General features: G+C 31.3%; 1 protein-coding gene across 1 annotated transcript in view; it reads left to right on the top strand.

Moving 5' to 3' along the window:
• The window catches only part of LOC142330653 (C3 and PZP-like alpha-2-macroglobulin domain-containing protein 8), a 145,292-nt gene that overhangs the window by 54,340 nt on the left and 67,690 nt on the right, over positions 1-23,262 (top strand). Inside the window, exons 3-5 of the mRNA XM_075376098.1 lie at positions 5,546-5,671; positions 19,659-19,891; positions 22,097-22,252. Coding sequence (XP_075232213.1) covers positions 5,546-5,671; positions 19,659-19,891; positions 22,097-22,252 — 515 coding nt within the window. The remainder of the gene's footprint in view (positions 1-5,545; positions 5,672-19,658; positions 19,892-22,096; positions 22,253-23,262) is intronic.

Below are 23,262 nucleotides of genomic sequence, written 5' to 3'. Positions count from 1 at the left end.
ACAATTTTATTCCCGGCAAAATATTTATAAGTCTCTGTTTTATTTAAGTATATTAGAATTAAATTCTATGTTATTAATTATTTTATTAAGAATTACACCAAAATATTAATTTCATTACCTATTAATACGAGTTGAAATATGTTGCACAGTCGCTCTTAACTCGAATACAAAAAGAGATAATCAAATTAAACAATTTGGCATAAAATGAACCTTTCATTGGCTACAAAAAACTTACATTTATTTTTACTTTCCCGTTCAGAGCTATAGCTGTCGGTCCATTTTGGGCGTATAAGGTTTTCACCGGATCTTGACGTTTTGATACCTTTCTTTCTTTTTCCTGTTTAGCCTCCGGTAACTACCGTTTAGATAATTCTTCAGAGGATGAATGAGGATGATATGTATGAGTGTAAATGAAGTGTAGTCTTGTACATTCTCAGTTCGACCATTCCTGAGATGTGTGGTTAATTGAAACCCAACCACCAAAGAACACCGTTATCCACGATCTAGTATTCAAATCCGTGTAAAAATAACTGGCTTTACTAGGACTTGAACGCTGGAACTCTCGGCTTCCAAATCAGGTAATTTAGGAAGACGCGTTCACCACTAGACCAACCCGGTGGGTTGACGTTTTGATACCTAAGGAACCTAAAAAACCGTACGTGTGTGTGTCCGGTGTCACACTTTAAATCACCTTATATCTCCAGAACTACTGGACCGATTTTGACCAAACCTTATCAGATTACTTCTGTGTATGGGGCATTGACGCTATTAAATTTTTAATTTAAAAGGTCAAGGGTGTGAAGCTGTAGAGCAAGGTCACCTTCAGTAAAATTTTGAGATTTGCCTAATTAAGTTCTTATTTTTCTTTGGCACATTTGTTAATAATTAAAAAATAGTATTTGAAAAAACATTTTGTAAAATCCCATTCCACCCTAAAAAAAATTCTATAAACTTGTGACTAAGTGTGTATACTGCGTCAATAGTACCCGCTGTTACAGCAAGGAGTGCTAGTGTAGCACTGACGTATTTTAAATTAAGTTGTGCGTGTAAGCCGTGCATCAGAAAAAACCCGTGTGACGGGATAGTCCTACAACTGTGTTGTCAGTTTTTTCAAGTAGTTTTCTACCATTTTTCTCCCAACGGTCTCATTTCGGCAGTGAAAAATGATTGCGGTCTTTCCTTGATCTACGACCTCACTGGGTCCTTCAGTTGATCATATCTCTCTTTAAGTTTGAAAGAAATGAAAATATCGCAGGATGCCAATCAGATAGTTAAGGAGAGTGTGGAGTAGATTGAAATCTTACAAGAGCCTTGGCGGTTAATACAATGTGTGTGGCCAGGCATTTTCGTTTTGCAGAATTATAGGCTCGTTGATTGTTGAACACAACCACTCACGTATCTACAGGAGTTTTAATGTCTATGTATCGCATAGAATTTACAATCAATCCGGTTTCGAGGTAGTCAGTCATGTACTCATGATTGGCCTCGTAAACACCGTCAAATTTTATTTTTTTTGTAGAGGGCTGTGTTTTAAATTGTTTTTTTTTATATTGTGGCAAACTATAGTACCAATATCCTATGCACAGCCGTTTTTCTACTGGGTTATAACGATGCCACCCGAGTTTTGTCTCTCGTTACAGTATTGAAAAGTAAATCATTTCCCTTGTCACGATGACGTTTCAGAAGCTGTTTGTAACATTCCTCTGTAAGTTCTATTCTTTTCTGTAAGTTTTCGTGGCACCACCGAAAACAGATTTTAAGATATTCCAGTTATATACTATTCATTCTTTTGATGTACCTAACTGGTTAGGCAATGCGTTGGTTTGTGTTGCGACAGTCATTTTGAATCGATTTATCCATTTATTTTGGTGCTTGTCATCAGTCACAGAAACTGATCGACCTCGGCGAGGTTAATTTTACCTATTTCTGATGAACGAAATTTAATTACTCACATATTCACAGTACTTCGATCACGTCTCATCACCACAAAGGGCTTTAAATTATGAATATCATTAGCGTTCACTTTTCCCTTTAAAGATTAAATCATTGCACGTTGTTGACTTATTAGTCGTACTCTCGACTCCATAACAATGGTGACTGAGAAAAAATTAAAGGGCGGTGGTCAGAGTTGAGGAATTTTTGTACGAGTAGTGGGGGAATGGAACTACAAGATGGCTACCTGTCAGTTTGTTCGAGATTTTGGCATTTATATTTATATATATAAACACAGCAAATGTTAATTAATTTTTATAAAATAAGATATAATATTTGCCATACATTTTATTCTTTTGCAGCCATTTATTATCACATTTTCAAAGAGATTCTTTTTTTTATATAAAAAATACTTCCATCTTCCTGACATAGAATAAAATTAACTTTAATTCAGAAAACATTACTGTGTGTATTCGCGCACGTTCGTTGGCGTGTGAATGTATAGGTTCTTGAATACAAAATCGATGATAAATATTTAAATATCTACTTCCGAGAGACTTTTCAAACCTCCTATGCACATCCTATAAAAAGCAGTTCACAAGTAATAGAAATGAACTCTTTTTTATTTCACTACTTGTTTATTCTGATTGAAAAGTGACTAATGCAGGCAATTTGTATTCACCGACAGTCAATCAGTATTCACCAATATCCACAAATGTTTCCGATATATATATATATATATATATATACAAACTTTTTTTTGTACTCTTTTTTATTATTATTGAAAGAAACATTACTTTGTAATATATGAATTTGTCAATAATTAGATTCTTCGATTTTATTCAATTTAAATTCTTTTTACGTTCAAAATAAAACGACATTCACATTTCTCTTTACCGACTTACATTAAAAATTTTACGCTTTTTTATTTTATCACTGGAGATATAATTTATTTAATCTCTTTTACTATAAAACCAATTTTATAGCGTAAGATATTAGTATGTAACACACATTGAAAATTATTATTGATATGTATTATTATTTTCATAACTTAAAATAAAATAAATACATTTTTTTCAAATGGATAGATCCGCATGTTCAGTTTCGTTATCCATTTTATTATTACAATGGATTCATCATCATCGGTTGTTGATGTTAGTCTTTCGATAAATCTACTGATGAAGAAGATTGTTGTTGTTTCTGCTGGGAATGCTCTAGACCTAATGCGTGTCCTATTTCGTGGATTAGAACCGAATACATACTGATTTTATCGCGTTCGGCGTTTAAATTGTAATCCCACTGTTCTTCAGAGTCAATATGGACTTCGGTTAAGAAATTATATCGATTGGGATAAAACGCATGAGCTAATATTAAACCTTCACCTTCGAATTTAACGGGGCATAGTGATGGTTTTCTCCTTTCATTCTTGTTTATTCGATACCAGGATTATTTAGGTCGTGGTAAAATGACAGTCCTGTGTGAACGGTGTACATCTCAAATACTCTCTCGGCGATATCTAAAAGATTTTGTTTTACTAGCGCATAATATCAAGACAGTCTCAACTTTATCCATATTAAAGAACGGGAATTGTAGTTGCTTGAAAAATTCTGTTCGCCGTAACGAGTTGTCTTCATTAATTGTCGGGTCTCATTGTTCAGTTCTCCATCTATCGGCAACTTATACGTTTCTTGAAACAGCATTATGACTTCTTTAATAGGTTTTTGGTCTTTGATTTGATTGTTATCGTCCTTTATAGCCAAACGTGACCAGGTTATCTACCACAGAACTGTTATGGTCTTCTGTTTTGTAAGCATTCACCAAAAATTAACAGTAGTGTACTGTGTACACAAGACCTGGTGATATAATTCATTTATTGTATCCACATCATTAAAAAAAATCTACATCTCAAGTTTTTATTTCATTAAGTACTTTAATTGATCTGATATATGTAATCTTAACCCGTCTACAGATATCACACGGTATTCGTCCCCGCTATAACACGGGGACGTGACCTAGTTCTGTGACATGTGTTACAACAGCTCAACACCATTATCCTCTACTAATAAACTACTGCTTTCTTTCTTTTTCCTGTTTAACCTCCGGTAATTACCGTTCAGATAATACTTCAGAGAATGAATGAGGATGATATGTATGAGTGTAAATTAAGTGTAGTCTTGTACAGTCTCAGTTCGACCATTCTTGAGATGTGTGATTAATTGAAACTCAACCACCAGAGAACACCGGAATCCACGATCTAGTATTCAAATCCGTGTAAAAGTAACTGATTTTACTAGGACTTGAATGCTGGAACTCTCGACTTCCAAATCAGCTGATCTGGGAAGACGCGTTCACCACTAGACCAACCCGGAGGGTTAATATACTACTGCTATTAGTTCTGAATTAAACGGTATTAATCGATTAGTATCAATTCGTGTGCATACTAGTGTAGACCAAACTCTTAAAATCGAAATGCCTGTCCTCTGCGCAAAAACCTCGCAGATATTCTACGATTTAGCAGTCGGCGATATCGAAAAGTCTTTTGCGAAATTCAAACGCATATTGGATAAATCGTTGAACACCATTATTTAATCGAAATATCCATCTTGCATTACAATTGGTACCAGCTTGGATTTGCTAGCGTTTGAAACCACTACTCTTAGCTCTAAACTAAACATATATGCAATACGGTATTAATCGATTACTATCAATTCGTGTGATCTGTTAGCGCTCTACGCCAACCATCCACCGTAAAACGTACCGATCCAATCTTTCGGTAAATATGCGCGTAGGATAGCGGCAACCATACACCCGACGCAATTTAGTTTCCACCCACCATAAAGCGTTTCTTTTTTATCTTTCGCTTTTATCGCGGCGTATGGCGCAATACCGTGACAAACATAAGTTCCTCTGGTCACCACCGATAAATGTATACGCGGTCACATTGGCTGGAATTCAGTTTCACTTACCGAAGGTCACATGACCTTCGGTAAGTGAAACCGTCGTTATTAATTTTTTGTGGGGTCAGAGGTCAAATTTAGGCCAGAAAGAATATATTCATATTTTTTTTTTAATATTTCATGAAAAGGTGAATAATTATTATTAACATGTGAATTACACTTCAGTTTACAATTAATAACAATTCATTTTATTTATTTTTTTAATAATTCAACTAAATTAAATTTATCTGGAATTCACGATACATTTATTCAAACTGTAGGTTAGTTTGTTTGGAATTAATCAGTCATAATTTAAACTCAGAATGTACTCATATTTTAATTTTTAAACTGCTTGAACTTGTTATTTGTATAATGTTTACAACAAACCAAAATATTTTTTCACATATAAAACGCAGATCTTTAATCTCATTATAATACAATGATAAAAAATGATAAGTGAAGTGACCAAAATATAAATTTTTATTTAATTAAAGATCTGCCTTAATGGCATTTGTGAATAATGTTGATTTCTAAATAAGCAGAAACCAAAAATAAAATGTAGTTAATATTTTTAATCCTAGTAAAAATATCTGAAACAAAAAGTATTTTAGTTTGACAGTAATATTGATTTATTTGTATGAAAAGGTCAATTATGTTTTATTTTTTTTAATTCCTAGTTGAATTCTGGGTTCTGGCATTAGACCATGATTTAAGAATGGCATCAGATACATCAGGTTTCATTTCTATGAAGGATCCAAGAGGTACAAATGTTGCAGCTTGGCATGAAATACCTCTAGATGAAGGTAAGTTAAATCGTAAATAATGCATAATGTAAATTTTGTAGTACATTAGTGAAGTTTCCAAGTAGAAACGTTTTTCTGATTAAAATTTGCTTTAAGTAATGAATACAACTTGTTACCTCAGGTCAGGTTAATTTTTGAGTAACCCAATTAATAACAAATTTTGTTATTAATTTTGTCATTTCCTTAAATAGATACAAATTTAATTATGTTTAATGTGATAAGATATAATGATATCTATATAAATATTCAGAACAGAATCTTTAAATTCTTTACTAACAAACATTTTATACTTTTCAAATAATTTGGGTCATTGAGGATTAATATAGTTTATTATGAATAATATGAAATACTTCTGAATACAAATATATAACAAAATTATATTACCTTTTTTAGTCTAGACATAAAGTGTAATATTTTTATAAATATTCTGAAGTAGAAATCAACTTTTTAACAATAATATCTCAGCCTTGCAAGGGCATATACTAATCACTTTAGAAGTAAAGATAGATTAAGTGCATTACTCAAAAATATATTTAAGGTTTATTTTGGATTTTGTACAAACAATATTTTTTTTGTTCTAAACTATTTGATGTGCTTGTGAGGAAAACTACTTTTGTGCAGTAACATTTTACATTAATTTTTAAAGTATCGTAGTTTTGGGCAGCTGTTCAAAAAATAACTTCTGGATTAGAACATACTGAAGATGATTATAGAATCTGAAAAAAAAAGTTGAAAAATGATTTTATATCCTTATAGGCTGTAAAATATTTCTAACTTTTAACCCTGTAAAACTTAAAAAAAAAATGTGTGTAAAATCTTTAACTTTAAACATTTACTGTTTAACTGATGTGCCTATGATGAACATATCTTAAATGATATTTTATCAGTTTATTTAAAAAATCTCCAGTTCTTTATGAAATAAAGATTTTCTTGTTTATTATAAAAAAAAAGTAAAAACAAAGAACAACATTTGAAATATTTTTCTATATCAGTTAAACAGGAAAAAATCTATCAAGTTTTCAGAGGGCTGTTGGTTAGAAATTATTTTTTTGTCAATTTTTCCTGAAAGATTGTCTATTTAAAAAAGAAAACATGTAAAAACTAAATTCAAATTCAGTTCTATTACCTCAATTTGTTTAATAAAAAATGTTACCCAATCTGTAGGAAGAAATGGGTGGTACAGTGGATGAGCTGTATTGCATGCAGCACCTATACCTTCCAGCCTCATCAAAGTTTTATTTTAATTAAACAAGCAACAATATTTAAATGCATGGTGTTATATTTATACTTGGTCAAATCATTTGAAGCTTGAGGACTCTGGGCGCTTGTCAGATAATTGGTTAAGTCAATCCTGTACTATGTAATTAACTGAACCACAATGGGCATGATATATTTCCGCAAATGTCATTTGTTTGCTAACAAGGAAGGGAGCATTGTAATCCTCTGATTCTGTTTTTGAATCGCTACAGTTTTTATCAACTTCATTTCTTTTTTATGTTCGAGTTTTTTTTTTTTTTTATATTTGTTGCTTTCATTAATTAATAAAACTTTCCTTTTAAATCTTGTTCAACTTGAAATTCATATTATTTTAGTTAATAAATAGCTTTTATCAAAATGTATTATTAAAATAATGCATTAATAATTGTCACTTTTTTAGGGTTTTTATATTATTTGTAATATATCAATTGTAGATAATTGGGGGAGGGATATCAGATTTCCTGTTCAGGACTCTTATTAACTAACCCTCCATATGTTATGTTACAAAGTACTGGCTTTCTCTCTCTCTCTCCCCTTTTTGTTCCGTTTATACCAGAGAGGTGTAAAAATAGGTATTGAGTTATGGAACTTCCATATAAAAAGTAGATATAGTTTTATTAGATAAAGTAAGTTTATTTTAATAAGGAAAATGTAGAAATTGCAATTAAAAACATACTCCTATGGATAATCTAGATTTTACACTCTTGCATACTTTCCATAAGTTTTTTCTTCCTCAATTTCTTTCCATGTTTCTCTTATAAACTGAATCATGTCATTAACAATACTTGGTTTTCTTAAAAATACTTTTTTTAATAATCCCCAAAAGAAGAGATTTTTGGTGTAAGATCAGGAGATCATGGTGGCAACTGACCCTCGGCAACCTGTCTAACTATTGGAAAATTCTTCCAACTAAGTCACATGCACTTAAGAAATAATGGGCAAGAGCACCATGATACTGAAAATAAAATGTCTCATTGTTGTTAATGAGAATAACAAGACAATGATCTTTGTGGTTCAGCATGTTAAGATACATATATTTGTTAACAGTTACATTGAAAATGATAAGTTTGATTGCTCCTTTAAACAAAAAGCCTGTCCAAACTATAATCCTAGGTTGATTCAACTGTTAATCAGTTGTTATATAGGAATTGAATAATAGACTAAGTTATGCCTATTAACAGCTCCTGACAGTACAAAATTTACCTCATCACACCAAACAATATTTAAAATAATATCATCACCTTCTTGTTCTTATTTTAAAATTATCTCAGAGAATTGTAAATGGCTATCTGGATCATTGTTTAATAATTTATGCATTAATCTTAGCTGATATATTTTCAAACCTAAACGTCAGATGACCCAAAGATTTGCATTTAATATCCAACTCACTAGATGCTCTCTTTCTTTTTTTGGGGGGGCTTTTAATAAATGCCTGAGCAACTAACATTTAATTTTTAGGATTTTTAATAGTGATTAGTCTGTCACACTTTCGGTTGTAACAGATGGACCAAGTCTGATCACATATTCTGTAATGGTAGCCTAGATGATAGAGGTGTATCAGATTGTTGCTATTTCTCTCAAATCTTTTCAAAATTATTTTTCTAACAAAATAAGGAATACAACTGTATATCTATTTTGCACCCTCCCCTCCACACACACACACACACACACACACACACACACACACACACACACACACACACGCGCACACACACACACACATACACACACACACACACACACACACACACACACACACACACATATATATATATATATATATATATATATATATATAAAAGTTTGAAAACCAATTAAAGGATATACTTGAATGCGTTAGTAAATGAGTACATTTAGTTTGTACTTACATGTCCAGTCCAGTCCAGTCGTTTACATTACTGTTATTCATTATCTGTGAACCAATATTAAAACATGCTAAAATCCCATGTTTGATGTAGCCTCTTAAACATGTTATCAACTATTTAATCATTATATTAATTTAAATTATACTATATTTACATAATGAAATGATTAAAAAATGAATCAAATTTGAATCTCCTTTAAAAAGAAGTTGTTTAGAAATTTTATCTTTCAATAAAATCATTTTTCTTTATTTATAATTTGTACTATGAAATATGATATTTATTACTTAAATGAAATGAAATTCAAGATATTAACATTACATAATATCTTAATAATTACAAGTACATTAGTAATATTGTAATTATATATAACTGCTGTAATTAGAGTCTAGTATGTAATTAACAGCATCTGTACACTTAATTAATTTACTGTTAATATTTTGTTCATTTTCTTATGAGAAATATTTTTAATTTTTGCTTGGACCTCCATCCCATATTTTTCTTTGAGAGAAGTGGTTGATATTTTGCTTATTTATATTTTTACAACATCTGTGTATACAATTAAAATTGTTAAAACTTAATTTAGTTCTAAATTGAAACTAAATGATGTTTAAGAATTAATAAATGGGAAAAATCAGATTGATAAAGTTTGTATTAAATAAATAAATATTTCTCTCCATATACTTTAAGTATATCATAACAATTTTTTTTTTTTTACTTTTTTATTTTATGAATCTAAAATAGGATCAAGGATAATGCAAAAGTTTTCTGAATGATAAACTTTGTACCATATAAAACAATAGCTTTTCAAACTTTAACGTTTCATATAATATTGGTCTGTATGAACAAGAACAACGTTCAACGATTGAATGAGAGAACGAATAGGAGGCTCTTTGCAGGTAAATATATAGCTAGTACTACTGCATTACACTGCCCTGGTGCCACCATCCACTTTTAACTTTTTATCGTCTTGTTTGCCAGAACCAGGAGTGCTTTTCAGTTTCAATTGCAGTTGCATTAGACTCTGTAGTATGCTACAAACAGAAATAGAGTTCACTGTATGAAATACTTAAACCACTTTATACTTCATAAACAGCCACCACTATTTTAAGGTAGCTACTTTTTCTTAAGCCATTGCAACTGTGATGATATTAATGGATATAAATTTATATGCATACATGTGCGCATGTCCGTGCATACTCATACACATACACACCACACATGCATATTTATAAAATAGTATAGAAGATCTATTTGTCTGAGTTTAAGGATGCATATCCTTTTTATTCACATCAGATGCACTGTAATCTTTTGTTTGTTATGAACATATTAACTTTTTAAACAAATTTGGCTAATTCTTATTTCAAGATATTTGATCAAATAAGAGTTGAACAATTAGGAAATATTTATTCACAAAAAAGATAAAATTATTAAAAATTACTGTTCCAAATTCAAATCTGAGTAATCAGTTTCTCGCACAAAAAATAATTAATGCTGTGGATTGCTAACTTCCACTCACCAGTAATCTCTGGCAGTTTATAAACACATTGTTTCACAGCTGAAGATAATTTGTTGTTTTAGATTACCTGTTTCAATTTTCTTTAAATTGTAATTTCTAAATCTTCCATGCCAGTAATGTCAGCATAATGATAATAGAGTCAGTGCTTCTTTAGTGTCATCTGGTAGGGAACTACATGTGGATTGACTTTAGAACTCCATTTTTTATTCAGTGGCATCATGACAATTCAAATGGCTTAAGTGCCTGACTTACTGACTGGAGGGTTTTGAGTAAATTTTGGGGATGCAGGTACCTCAGAACCTAGTACTGATTGAAACTTTTAAGTAAATTTGAATGTCCTATACCTCATAATAATTTTAACATCTGTAAATTTCCTGAATGTCTCCAGTCTCAGTGATTGTTCACTACACAGACACTGTGTCACTCTGTACTCTGAATATCACCTGCATGTAATTGGACTTAGCATGCTGAATGTAAAACTCTATATAAAGCTCACTAGAGAAAGCAACATAAATGACAAATTACTCTCCTCAGTTTCCATTTACTTCAGTTAAAAATCTATGTGGATAAAACTGCTGAATACTCCATAGAGTGTTCTTGCAAAACTTAGTAAAAACTTAATTTCTGCAGCTACTATGGGATTGAATAGAGGTGAGAGTTCATCTTTTAAATTATAGAGAAGTACAGGAAGAGCAGTTATCTTGTAAAATTTTATGAATGTTTCTTTCCTTACTTTTTGTTTTAGATTTTTTTATAATGGTGCTCATCAACTTTTGAAACTTAATTATTTTTTTATCAGCATCATTCAATTTATAATAGGAAACACAAATCCAAGACAACTAAATCTGCTTACTTGCTTCAACATAGCACCATCAAATACTATTTTCACACAAAACGGGTATTCCCCTCTAAAAGCTAAAATTTCTGTTTTATTGTTTTACTTCACATTGTTATCTTTTAGTTATAATGCTGTTATGTAACCCATGATGTCATTCTGATATTAAGATGGAAATCTTAACAGTAAAAAAACTAATGTGTATTTCCACATTCTATAGTCTATATACCATTTCTTAGTATTTCTTTCCTATTTTTATTCAACCTGCACCTTTCTTTCTGTTGTGTAAACTTATTTTTGCATACAGTTTGTGTTTTTTTTTTAAACTAGCCGTATTTTAAATAAAAAGATTATTAACTTTAAAACAATAAAGCATTGATCAATGAATCTGATCTTAACAGTAAAAGAAAACTAAAAAATCTTACCAAATTGTAATTTTACGCTGACCTCAAACAGCCAGATAGAAAAAATGATATTAATTTTTTCTTTGTGATGTTTTTTTTATAAAATTAAAATTTTTTTTAATGTTCATGAAATAAATATTTCCATTTCCATTTTCCAAAATGTAAAAATAATATAATATTTAGTATTTTATTAAAAAGTAATAATAAATAAATAAAATAAAGTATGGTATTGATTGATTGAACACTATTATTATAATATTAATAATTAATTACCATTACATCATGATTTATTTCTGTACTTCAATTTCAAATACTGTACAGTAGAATATTAAAAATTATTTCTTTAAAAGTTATTAAAGTGAACTTAGAGGACATAAATATCATAAAGAATTTAATATATAATATAGAAAGTAAAATTATGTGAGTGGATAGAATTGAATGTAATACCAGAAGGTAGAATGTTGGTATCTGAATGGAACAAAATGAAAATGAAAAGTACAATCGATGAAAACAATGAATCTTTCTTATTCTTTGATCTTTTAGGATGTTTGAAAAGCTTTTCTTTTCTTTTCATTTCATTTCCTATCTATTATTTTTTCTTTTTCTTATATTTAAAAATATTAAATTTTACTTCTCTATAGTTAAGAATGTTACAAATATTTCACTCACTTTTTGTTGATGTATTGATCTACCAGTATTACATTCTTATTATTGTTATATGAATTCAATTCTTTCTTGACTATATTATAAAGTTAAATAAATTTTGAATGGTATAGGAAATGAACGTTTATAACAATAACAACATATCGAATGAGATTAGATGATTCAAGTTGATATTTCTTAAAGCAAATAAAAATTCTATTTAGAAATGCATTTTTCTATTAACCTTTGCTTTTGATGATTAAACTTTAATAAAATAACTACTCAGTCTTGAAATACCTAGAATTGTGCTTAGTAATCTTTTCAGACTTCAAAAAATTAAAAATAAGAATTAGTTTTTTCAAGGAATTACTGAATTGATTGTCTCAAATCCACTGAACTAAGGTTTGTGTGTTTTTCATACTGATTAAGTTATATCTATATAATTGGGTTGTAACCATCTAACTTTAGGTGTGGATAAAACTGCTGCACAGTGTTCTCAGACAGATGTAACATTGCTAATTATGCTGATAGTACTCTTGTTAATGATAATAGTAGTATTCTAGTTGGCATAGTTTAATTTTTCTGGATGATGATAAATGTAAGATGATAAATTATCATTTATTTATTAAAGTTCCATCAAAACAAGTTTTCAAGACAAAAAATTAGCTGTCAGACTTTTATTTGGTGCTCCTAAAAGCAGTTATCTAGACCGTTGTTTCTAAACTGGTGGTGTGCGGACCATTGGTGGCTTGCAGAAAACTTTTAGTGGTCTGTAAACTTCTTTATATTTATTATATACGTTTACAACCTTTAATTGCATTATAACTCATTTAATGGCAATAATAATATATACAAATGAAAAAACCAAGCATTTGCTTACCGTACAGCTGCGAGTTTACAGTACTGTCTGAACATTTTAGGTAATTAGTCCGCAAATTTATTAAAAAAAACCTGCATTATTTTTTTCAATTTGGTATGCAACTTTTTGTGTGGTCCGCACAAGCTTAAAATTTTTATTGGTCTGCAGTATCAGTTGTGTTGAGAAACACTGATCTAGTCCAATGATGTTTGTGTATTAAAGATTCTTACGTATCAGTAATTACAAAATGTTTACCATTGCCTTCAAAAAATTGCTCCTAAAAATATTCTTCTCTGTCAGAATTATCTTTTTTGTGTCATTCAGCTCAATCCTTTAACATATAGGTCAGGGCTTTTTATTTTGCTTCTATTGCTATTTTTTTAATAAATACAACCATTCAAAATATCATTATAACAAATTATTTAAAATACAATTTTAAAATTTTTTTTTATAGAATCAGTATTATTCTGTTCATGTTTTCCTAAATAATTGTAATTAAAAAAAAGAAAGAATTTTCTGCATATTTGTGTTAATGGATATAAATAATATTTTCTGAAATAATTCTTGTTAATTCCTTTTAAGTAGTTTTTTCTGTTCATTTTTTCTTGATTACTTATCTTTGCATAATTTATTTCCTATTATTTCATTTATTTATTTTATTCTTACAATACTACTCAACACGAGTTCAGTAGTTTTTTCATTTTTGTATATTTTTTAACATTACTCTGATCAGGCCTTTACCATAGTTTCAGTTAATCCTTTAAGAAAAAGGTTGAAGCAGTTTTTTTTTTATCCACAGAGTAATCTATTCCTAATGCAATCTGTATACTGTAATGTATACTTACATAAAAATCTGATTGAAAAGCTTATTTATTTGGAAAATCATGGCACTGGCAATATTATATTACTCTGGTATTTCATTAAAGCATCTTTTTTATTATTTTGATAATTTTATAGTAAGTCATTAATTTATCTTTGTTACCAAATTGTAATAGAGTTTGTAAAGCATCTTAAAATTAAAGTAATTATTATTATTATTATTACTGGCATTTTATATCACACTGCAACAATAACTTATGCCACTATCATGATATTGCAATGTTAACTGTAATCACCATCTTGTTGATAGGTCATCAGTTACCAATTAATTTTAAGTTATTCCCTTGATTCTGTCTGTCAGGCTGTATTACTGTTTACAATTTACATTTTAATACAATCCAACGGCCTCAGAATGTAAAATAAGACTGCCAACTTAACAGCTGAAAATTTCTTTTTATATGGTACCAAATAAATTATCATTCATAATGTGTGTGATTTTCATCAATTTTTTTTTATGTTTGGATTTAATTTATTAGTATTAAACTTATTTAATTTATTAATATTACTTCTTTATTCTAGATTACTTTCTATATTTAATATTTATGATAGTTAAAAATGAAACATTTTGTTATGTTAATTAATTTAGAATTTTTATTTTTATTTATATTCAGAGAAATTTTGTTTGAAAGATTGATTCGCTTTGTCATGTATGAATGTTTGAGTACAGATAGTGTCTAATATACAATAGTACATGTGTTAGCCTTCTTTGCATGTGATTTTTCAAGAAGCCTCTCGGATCAAGGAACCAAGAAAACAAAAAATCAAGAAAGCTGTACTAGATATTTAAAGACCTGCAGAATATCTGTAAACAATTTATTATAATTTCTTATGTAAATAAGTATTGTAATAATAAAATAAATGATGACTTTGTTTAACCTTGGATGATTTAAGTTCTTAAGAATAGTTATGCTGTTGCTTGGATATTTATGATAAACACCAATTTCAATATGAATCTTGACTTTTATTAAACACAATTTTTGTAAAATTGTATTTTAATTAATGTGCTAAACAAGTTTTTAACAATAATATAACAAATTTATAATATAATGTTGATAACATAATTTATAAATAGGAATTTACAAAATGTTGAATGATAGTTTATTTTTTAACTGTTTTCACGATCAGATGATGTTTAATTAGATAACAAAATTAAAGAATTAAAAAAGGAATTTGTTGAAGATGCATCTCAAACCTTTTGTGAATAAGTCTTTTATGATTGACTTATGTAATATATCACATGGTAGCAGGTGTAAAACCACAATTTCTCACATACATGCAGACACATGTGCGGGATCACAAACTCATGCTTACAATGTATTCTGTTTATACATATACTATTCAATTAAATTATTTTTGCCCAAATGTATATAGGCTATACTAGATATTTACATTTAAGAAGTAAGTATTTTATTGTTAAAAATTATAGCAGGATCTTGTGTGTGTGCGCGCGCGTGTGTGTGTGTGTGTGTGTGTGTGTGTGTGTGTGTGTGTGTGTGTGTGTGTGTGTGTGTGTATGTTAAAATTGCTGACAAGATTTATATATGGTATTCTGGATTTACTTTTCTGTAGAGAGAAGTTCATTCTTTGAGTAAACATGAGAGTGGGATAATTGTAATCTGTTAACAAGTAGATGAACTCACCCCTGTGGCAAGTTTTTTTTTTAATATAATAATCACTGTTTGCTATACTTCAGTTTTTCTAATATTCATGATATTTGCTGATAATATATAGCCTACAGTCCATTAGCAATGGATTTTGAAACAAACAAAAATCATTCTTTTCAGTATAATCTATGCAATAAAGCTACATTTATATTGTAGCTAACTCTTCTCTTCAAAGGATTCTTGTACTCAAGGCAAAAGGTACATGAATATTTTAAGAATTCTTGTAACATCCATTTTCTTTTTAGTAACCTAGTATGAGACAAATGAATATGCACTTTGAGGATGGGTATTCTAAAAAGTAAATATAGTTTAAGAAATCCATAATAGTAACAAATGTACTATTTTTTAATGTAATTGTGATTAATTATAAATAATTAATATAGCATAATTAATTAAAGTTAGCAGTGATTCTTCATAAGACTAATTTCAAATAGATTTTCATTGCAAGTGTTCAATGTGTAATTGTTTAATTTACACACTCTTTTTTTATTTCTTTTACCTCCCGAGCTGGATACTGCAGGATTAAGCTTAGCACAGCTCAGGAGGTTGTCTTTTTAACTCAAACGGGCCTTCCCATCCGCCGGCAGTACGTCTGGCATGACAGGTCAGCTCGCTGGTTTGTATCTTTTATTTTTGCCTCCTCTAACCTTTGAAATGATGTGGCCAAGCCCGACTATGTCGTTCCTTGGCCTCACCCCAAAGGCCGGGTCTCGGTCTTTATGCCTCATGCATCTACCACATACGCTCCCTACAGAGTGGGCCATACGCTTCCACATGTGGGCCATCTGTTGAAGAGGAGGCATGCCATCCAAAACTAGTGTAGCCTCAGTCGAAACCGAGGAGTACACGGAGATTACTCGTAAAGCGATCCGTCGCTGCACTCCTTCTAGTACACGACTATGCTTATCTATCTCTAAGGCCTTCCCCCATACTGACACTCCATAGAGTAGTATGGAGTTGACGACGTGGCCATGGAGCTTCTTTTTGCTCGTTCTGGGGCCGGTGACATTTCCTAGTTGTCTGCTGAGAGCTCGCACTGTCTTTCCAGCTTTGCTTGACACTTGCTTCACATGTGACGAGAACGACCTTCTGTGGTCCAGCCATATCCCCAGGTATATATGGCTAAGGGGTACATCCCTTAGCTGTTTCGACCTGGGTAATTAAGGCGTCATCAACCATTATCGGTATGGCTGGTAGTGGCCGTCTTCCAGCCAAGCAGACGAAGGTCGTTTTGGCCCCAGAGAGAGCTAGATCCTTGTCCAACAACCGCATCTGTCCTCGCCTTATGGCTTCATTAGTCATCTGGTCACTTCTTCAACTGTTCTTTCCGAGACCACAAGAGCGAGGTCATCTGCGAAAGCTACTGGAGTCACTCCCTCAGGTAGTTGAAGGTGGAGGACATCGTTGAAGATGGCATTCCAGAGAGTGGAGCCTAAGATTGAACCTTGTGGCACCCCGCATGAGATAGGAATGCAGAGCCTCTGGTCAACAATGTCATACAACAGATACCTATCCTCCAGGTATCTTTGTATGAGCCGTCTAATGCCATTATCGATCCCCCTTTCCTTAAGGATCTGGAATACGGCCTCCCAGCGCAGTGAGTTGAATGCATTCTTCACATCCAATAGTATGACCACTGGAATTCTCCTCGTGCGCCTGGTTCCAGCTGCTGCCTCTGATGCCAGTCTGAAGACTTTGTTCACAGGTCTGAGGCAGATCTCCTTTTCCTAAAGCCATATTGGCTGTTTGAGAAGCCTCCACTATTCTCTATGCCCTGTTTCAGCCTGACGTCTATCATCTTTTCCAGCAGCTTGCACATTGTGTTTGTTAGACATATTGGGCGGTAAGCATTAGCTGGAGCTCCTGGTTTCAGAAGTAGTACAAGTCGCGACTCTTTCCACTCTGATGGTGTATAATCTTCCATTAGGATGGTGTTAAATATGTGAAGGAGTTCCGCCGGTGTTTTCTTAATTAAAACTCGCACTACTTCCACTGGTATCCCATCCGGACCGGGTCTCGTCTTAGGTTTCAGATTTCTCCCTGCTGTCTTAAGTTCTTCCATGCTGAACAATTCTGTTTTCCCTATTACAATCTCCTCCCTGATGAAGTCGTTTCGCTGCAAAAATAGTGTTTCAACTGCCTCCTGAACTTGCTGCATTGTTAGTTCTGGCGCTCTCCTCCCAAACTTCCTGGACACAATGCGGTAATCTTTCCCTCATGGGTCTTGGTCCACTCCTTTGCAGAGTTTCCTCCAGCAAGCATTCTTTGCGATCTTTATGGCCGCTGTGTAAGCCGCCCTAGCTGATTTGAATCTAATATGTGCAGCTGTGGGATTCGTCTAGCTTCCCTCTGATAGCTTCGCCTGGCGGCCCAGGCCGTTTTCCTCAGCTGTTCTATTTCAGGGGTCCAACAATATGCATGACAGGACGATTGGAATTTTTTGTATACTAGTAAAACAGTTTGTTGCTCTCTTCGTATATGAGCCAGATATATGATTGGATATCAGTACACTAAGCCCATCAAATGCAGTGGTATTTACAGTTGCAAGTGATCCTTTTCACTCTATTTTTTTATTCCTTCAGATTCTCTCTTATATATCTGATGCATCTACAACCTCTCTTGGTATTTTTTGAGTCGAGATTGAACTGTACCAGCTGTTTCAGAAGTCTTGGACTTTGCATTATCAAGAGTATCCAAAGAATCCTAGTCCCCTCTTACGCATGGAATCAGTGATGGGTTGTAACTCGTCGTACCCGACTCTGGGCACAATCCACCACTGCCTGTCTTTCTGTTACTTTTTGTTGATGCAGGTTTTTTGAATTCTTTTTTCGATTGCCTGGAGTCTGTTGGTCTTTGATTGTTAATTCAGGTGGAATAGTTTTTTGCATTTATGGACAAACATTTGTTACTGTTAGTGTACCAGGTTAATTTTTGTGTTTTAGTTAGTTTGTTTATTCTCTCTTCTCCACTGCTTGATGTCTCTTCTCTTCCATCATTGATGCTTTTTACGGATTTTATTGGGGGCAATTATTGTGCGATTTGTTTAAGATTATTGACTAGGTTTTCAAGTTTATCTGCGATTGTTATTTTTTTTGTAATTTTCATTCTTGACTAGTTGGTTAGCATCTGTTTTAATTTTACGGCCTTTGTCTTGCTTCCTTTGGAAAATGCTGTAGATTTTATTATATGTTTTTAAGGTGAATGTTGAGATTCTTAGGGATTGTGACTTGAATTCTTGTACAAAGTTTATTTATTTGATGTTTACCAAAACGCCTGTTTCAAATTGTGGGACATTAATTTCTACCCAGGTATACCTTTGTACAGCCTATATTCTTGAGATTCCATGTTTCCTGGTTGGTGTTTCTTATTTCCATGATGAGAATTTTATGTTGGTCCATTAGGTTAGTTATTATTTTTAATTTATCAGTCTACATGAGTGAGTTTAGATTGCATGTGATAATGAAAGTGATTTACTTCAGATTGATTTTGGATTTTGTATTGTTCTTGTTTGTGTGTGCAGTGTTAGGGCATTCCATCTCAATTCCCCCCCGAGGGGAGAAGATCCCGCCTCTTAGCGTGTCAGGTCGCTATACCACCCCCTCCGTTCCTTGCCAGTAATGGCCGTAACAGAGGGAAGTTCAGTGCTTCCATCACATGTTATTATCTAAGTGGCAGCCCACTGTATCTGACAGCTACCTTTTCTGAACTCTGGTGTTGCTTGGCTGAGCCGATGGAATATTCCTTAAAAGACCTTTCATGGTTGACTGTCAAGGATCACCTGTGGTGGGAATAGATCCCAAGTTACAATTTTAGATGTGATCTAGTTAGGTATTAGTGGGGTATGACTTGATGATAAATGAAATTGTGAAGTTTGGTTGGATTCAGTTCACCAGACAAATTTCTGCTATTAGTTACGGATATATCCGTAACATCTCATGGAGGCTTAATCTAACTTTTGTTAAAAGTTGTTATTTTAGAGGAAAGTTAAAAAATTTGATCATAAACATTATGCCCATTGATTATTTTTATTACACAGAAATAAAATTTAATTCATTTTTTTTTATAGGTGTTAAACATTTTTCGTTACCGTTATCTCCATTAGCAAATGAAGGTGCTTGGAAAATAACAGTAACTGTTGAGTCAAGAGTTTTCTCCTTAGATTTAAATATTTCTCATGCAAGAGGAAGTACAGATGCACTTACACCTGAACTAGCTATAGCTGAGGAACATTTTGTTGAATTAAGATTCTCTCAAGAAATGAGGAGAAGATATAAACCTGGATTACCATTTGTTGGAAAGGTTAGTGAAAACTTTTAAAGTATAAAAGTTATTTATATAATTACTTCTAACAGTTATTAGTAAGGATTTGATCCTGGGTGTGGATCTGCATTGCTTATAACCTACCTCCTGTAATACATGTCTCAAAATCCAGAGAGTCAAAGAGATGGAATAAGCTTTAATGTACTGATAAAACACTTAATTAACCGTTCCTATACACCACCAAATTTAGACAGTATTAGGTACATTTTTACATCATGTTGCTGGAATTTTGTAGTTCCCTAGTCACTTAAAAATTAAAAAGCAAAAATTAAATTAAACTTGTTTCTAAGATATTGTGGTTGATATATATTTACAACTGTAAAGGGAAATAAATAATTCTTATTCATTAGAGAGATTGACTATTTCCATGTTATAATTTTACTGTATGAGTAATCATTGCTATATCATAATAATATGTATCTTTATGCTTAAAATAAGAAATATTGTTTTAAATTATGGTCATATTGAATTCAGACCAATTGATCATTTTCCTTCATCCTGACCCCTGTAGGGGAAGAAACCTGTCTTAGGATGATCCAGGTTGCCACACACCCCCTCCACTCTTAGCTCTGATGAGATTTACCAGGGTCATCTTTTAGATGACCTTTAAACTTGATAACATATCACAGTCATCAGTTTGGCCTTTATCAGCATGCCACTGATGCAAATGCCTCAGCAGACATTTCCATCAGTGCATTACACAATTTACAACTTAATGTCACCTTCATGGCTTCTTCCAATCGTGACCACCCACTATAACGTACAACCCTCAACTATCAAATTAACCGATTTGCAGAAGCATGAGTCCTACATCTTGCTCTAACACTGAAGGTTTTACACAAAAACTCTTGCTATATCTAAATTCAATTAGACTATGCACTCAGATCATTGTTTCATTGAGTCTTTTAAACACTAAAAATAATATTCCTCATATCAAGAAAACAAGTGTTGATTACAACGTCAATTTTATCCTACAATTCAATTTACTCAAAGTTCTCTTGATTTACTCAAAAATCAAAAAACAAATTCACAAGTTTGAAATTATAAAATTCAAATGTTGTAAAACTTTTTATGAATTATTATACTTTTTTTATCACAGATTTTTTTGTAGCTGTCATATTGTTTTTTTCATTTCAAAAGATACTGTGCAGTTTAATTGTTCCAAAATACCAACCTTGCTGGCCTCCATGGCGTGAATGGTAGTGTCTCAGACTTCAGCCTTTCATCTGGAGGTCCCAGGCTCGAATCCTGGTCAAACATGGCATTTTCATACACACTACAAATCATTCATCTCATCCTTTGAAGCAATGCCTAACGGTAATCCCAGAGGTTAAAAAAAAAATACCAACCATACACAACTGTATATTCAAAGAATGTGATTAAAATCTTATTTATTTTCAATTTTTTTAAGCTTAGTCTTTAAAATTTAATAAATTCATACAAAGATATAAACTGCGCAATGATATTTAAAAAATTTGTTTGTTATAAATTTATCAGTAGTTTTGAAATGTATTTTTCAGTTACTTGAGAAAGTAATTTTATATTAGTTTATTTAATTGTCAGATTATTAATATCTGGCTTAAATTTTATCATTTATTTCTATACTTTTAAGAATACATTAAATCATGACCCTCGACTTACTGATTCATGACATCTGCAACAGACCAACTGACCTGCACTGTACAAAGACTGAGACAACATTGAAGGAGCATTACATCCAATATTAATTAAAATATGCTTTCCTTTAACTAAATAAGTTAAATTTTAATCCATTACAATTCTCATTTTAGATGTCTGTTCAAAACATTTTTAAGTAATTTTAATTACTCATTGTGAGTTTCACTTGCATTTTATTTTTTAGTTATGAATAAAGACTGAGTTGTGAAAAAAATCTGCCTCATTTTCTGTAAAATAATCATTATTCTGAATTTTTTCTTAGATAATACATACATAACAACCTTAACAAAAGAATTATTTCACACAAAAATATGGCTGGGTAAAGGTATTAATGGAAAGAAAAAAAATATATATATATATATATATCACTTTGCCTCCCATCCTAAAGACAGACTGCTATGTTAAATATTTTCCATTGTCCTGCATTATTTCTTTTAATTTTTTTAATCTATGTTCCTATGTATTTTAATCTATAAATAAATATTTTTATTATTATTAATATTTCAGGTTGAAGCAGTTAGTTCAGAACAAGCAGTTCGAGTCAGAGTTAAAGTTCTGGATAATTTAACTTCCATTTATAGTCAAGATATAGAAATGGCAAGAGGTGAAGGAACATTTTTAGTTCCTGCCATATTATCTGATAGTGAAGTTATAACATTACAGGTAATTCATAATCAACTTAATATTAGATTGTTTAAATTTTAAGTAAGTTGTCAATTAGTAACTTTTGTCAATGAATTTTCTTAATTTACCATTATCAGACAAACAAAATATTAGAGATTAGTTACAATGATTATAAGTAGGTAATAGATATGCTCTATGTAAAACTGAGATCTTATAGAATGTAACTCTAAAAAAAATATTCAGATAGAATTTCAGGTGATTCAGAATCTCTCTGATATTCTATATTTACAATTTTGATATTTTTGAATTTATTATTATACTAAGAACTTGACATTGCATCAACATCAAAACCTGATTGACGATTTATTTATTGATTGCAATTTTATGAAAATTGTTTTTGGTGCTTATAATAGCCAAACCCAACAATAAATTTATTAAATTTTGTCAGAAATTCAGCATCAAAAATAGTTTTTGCATTTGACTTTTAGATCTACATGTCATCAGATTCTGTGGCTTTATTTGAGCAGTATTTCTACCCTTCAACTAAGTTCAAAAAACCTTATTTTTAAAAAAAGGTGCAAGATTTTTTGTTAACATGTATACATTTTGTTTTAAATAATTTCTGAGCTTTACAAAAAAAAAAATATTATAGTGTGCAGTCAAAACTGAGCAAAAAATAAATGATTGAGTTGCAGAAATTGTGATGGAAGATATCAATTAGAGTTATAATAAAGTATTTTTTTTTATGATTGACAAAATTATTATTTTTTTATGTAGAAAAAATTATAGTTAATGAAAGAAAAGCTTTAATAAGTAATGAAAATGTGTTTGTTTTTTAAATATGCAGTACATAAAAGTAATAATTTAATGTAGTTATGAACCTGTTAAAAAATAATTTATAAAATTGAAGTTAAATTTAAAGGAAAAGAAAATATTAAATATAAGACTGTAAAAATTTCACTATCTGATTATTGTGTTTCCTCAATAAATAAGCATAAGGTAACCAGTGCAGTTGTAGTTCTGAACCATTTTGAAGCCATCTTGTCATT

The sequence above is a fragment of the Lycorma delicatula genome, chromosome 9, assembly GCF_047948215.1.
Source record: "Lycorma delicatula isolate Av1 chromosome 9, ASM4794821v1, whole genome shotgun sequence".
NCBI lineage: Eukaryota > Metazoa > Arthropoda > Insecta > Hemiptera > Fulgoridae > Lycorma > Lycorma delicatula.
This window is presented reverse-complemented; position numbering and strand designations above follow the sequence as displayed.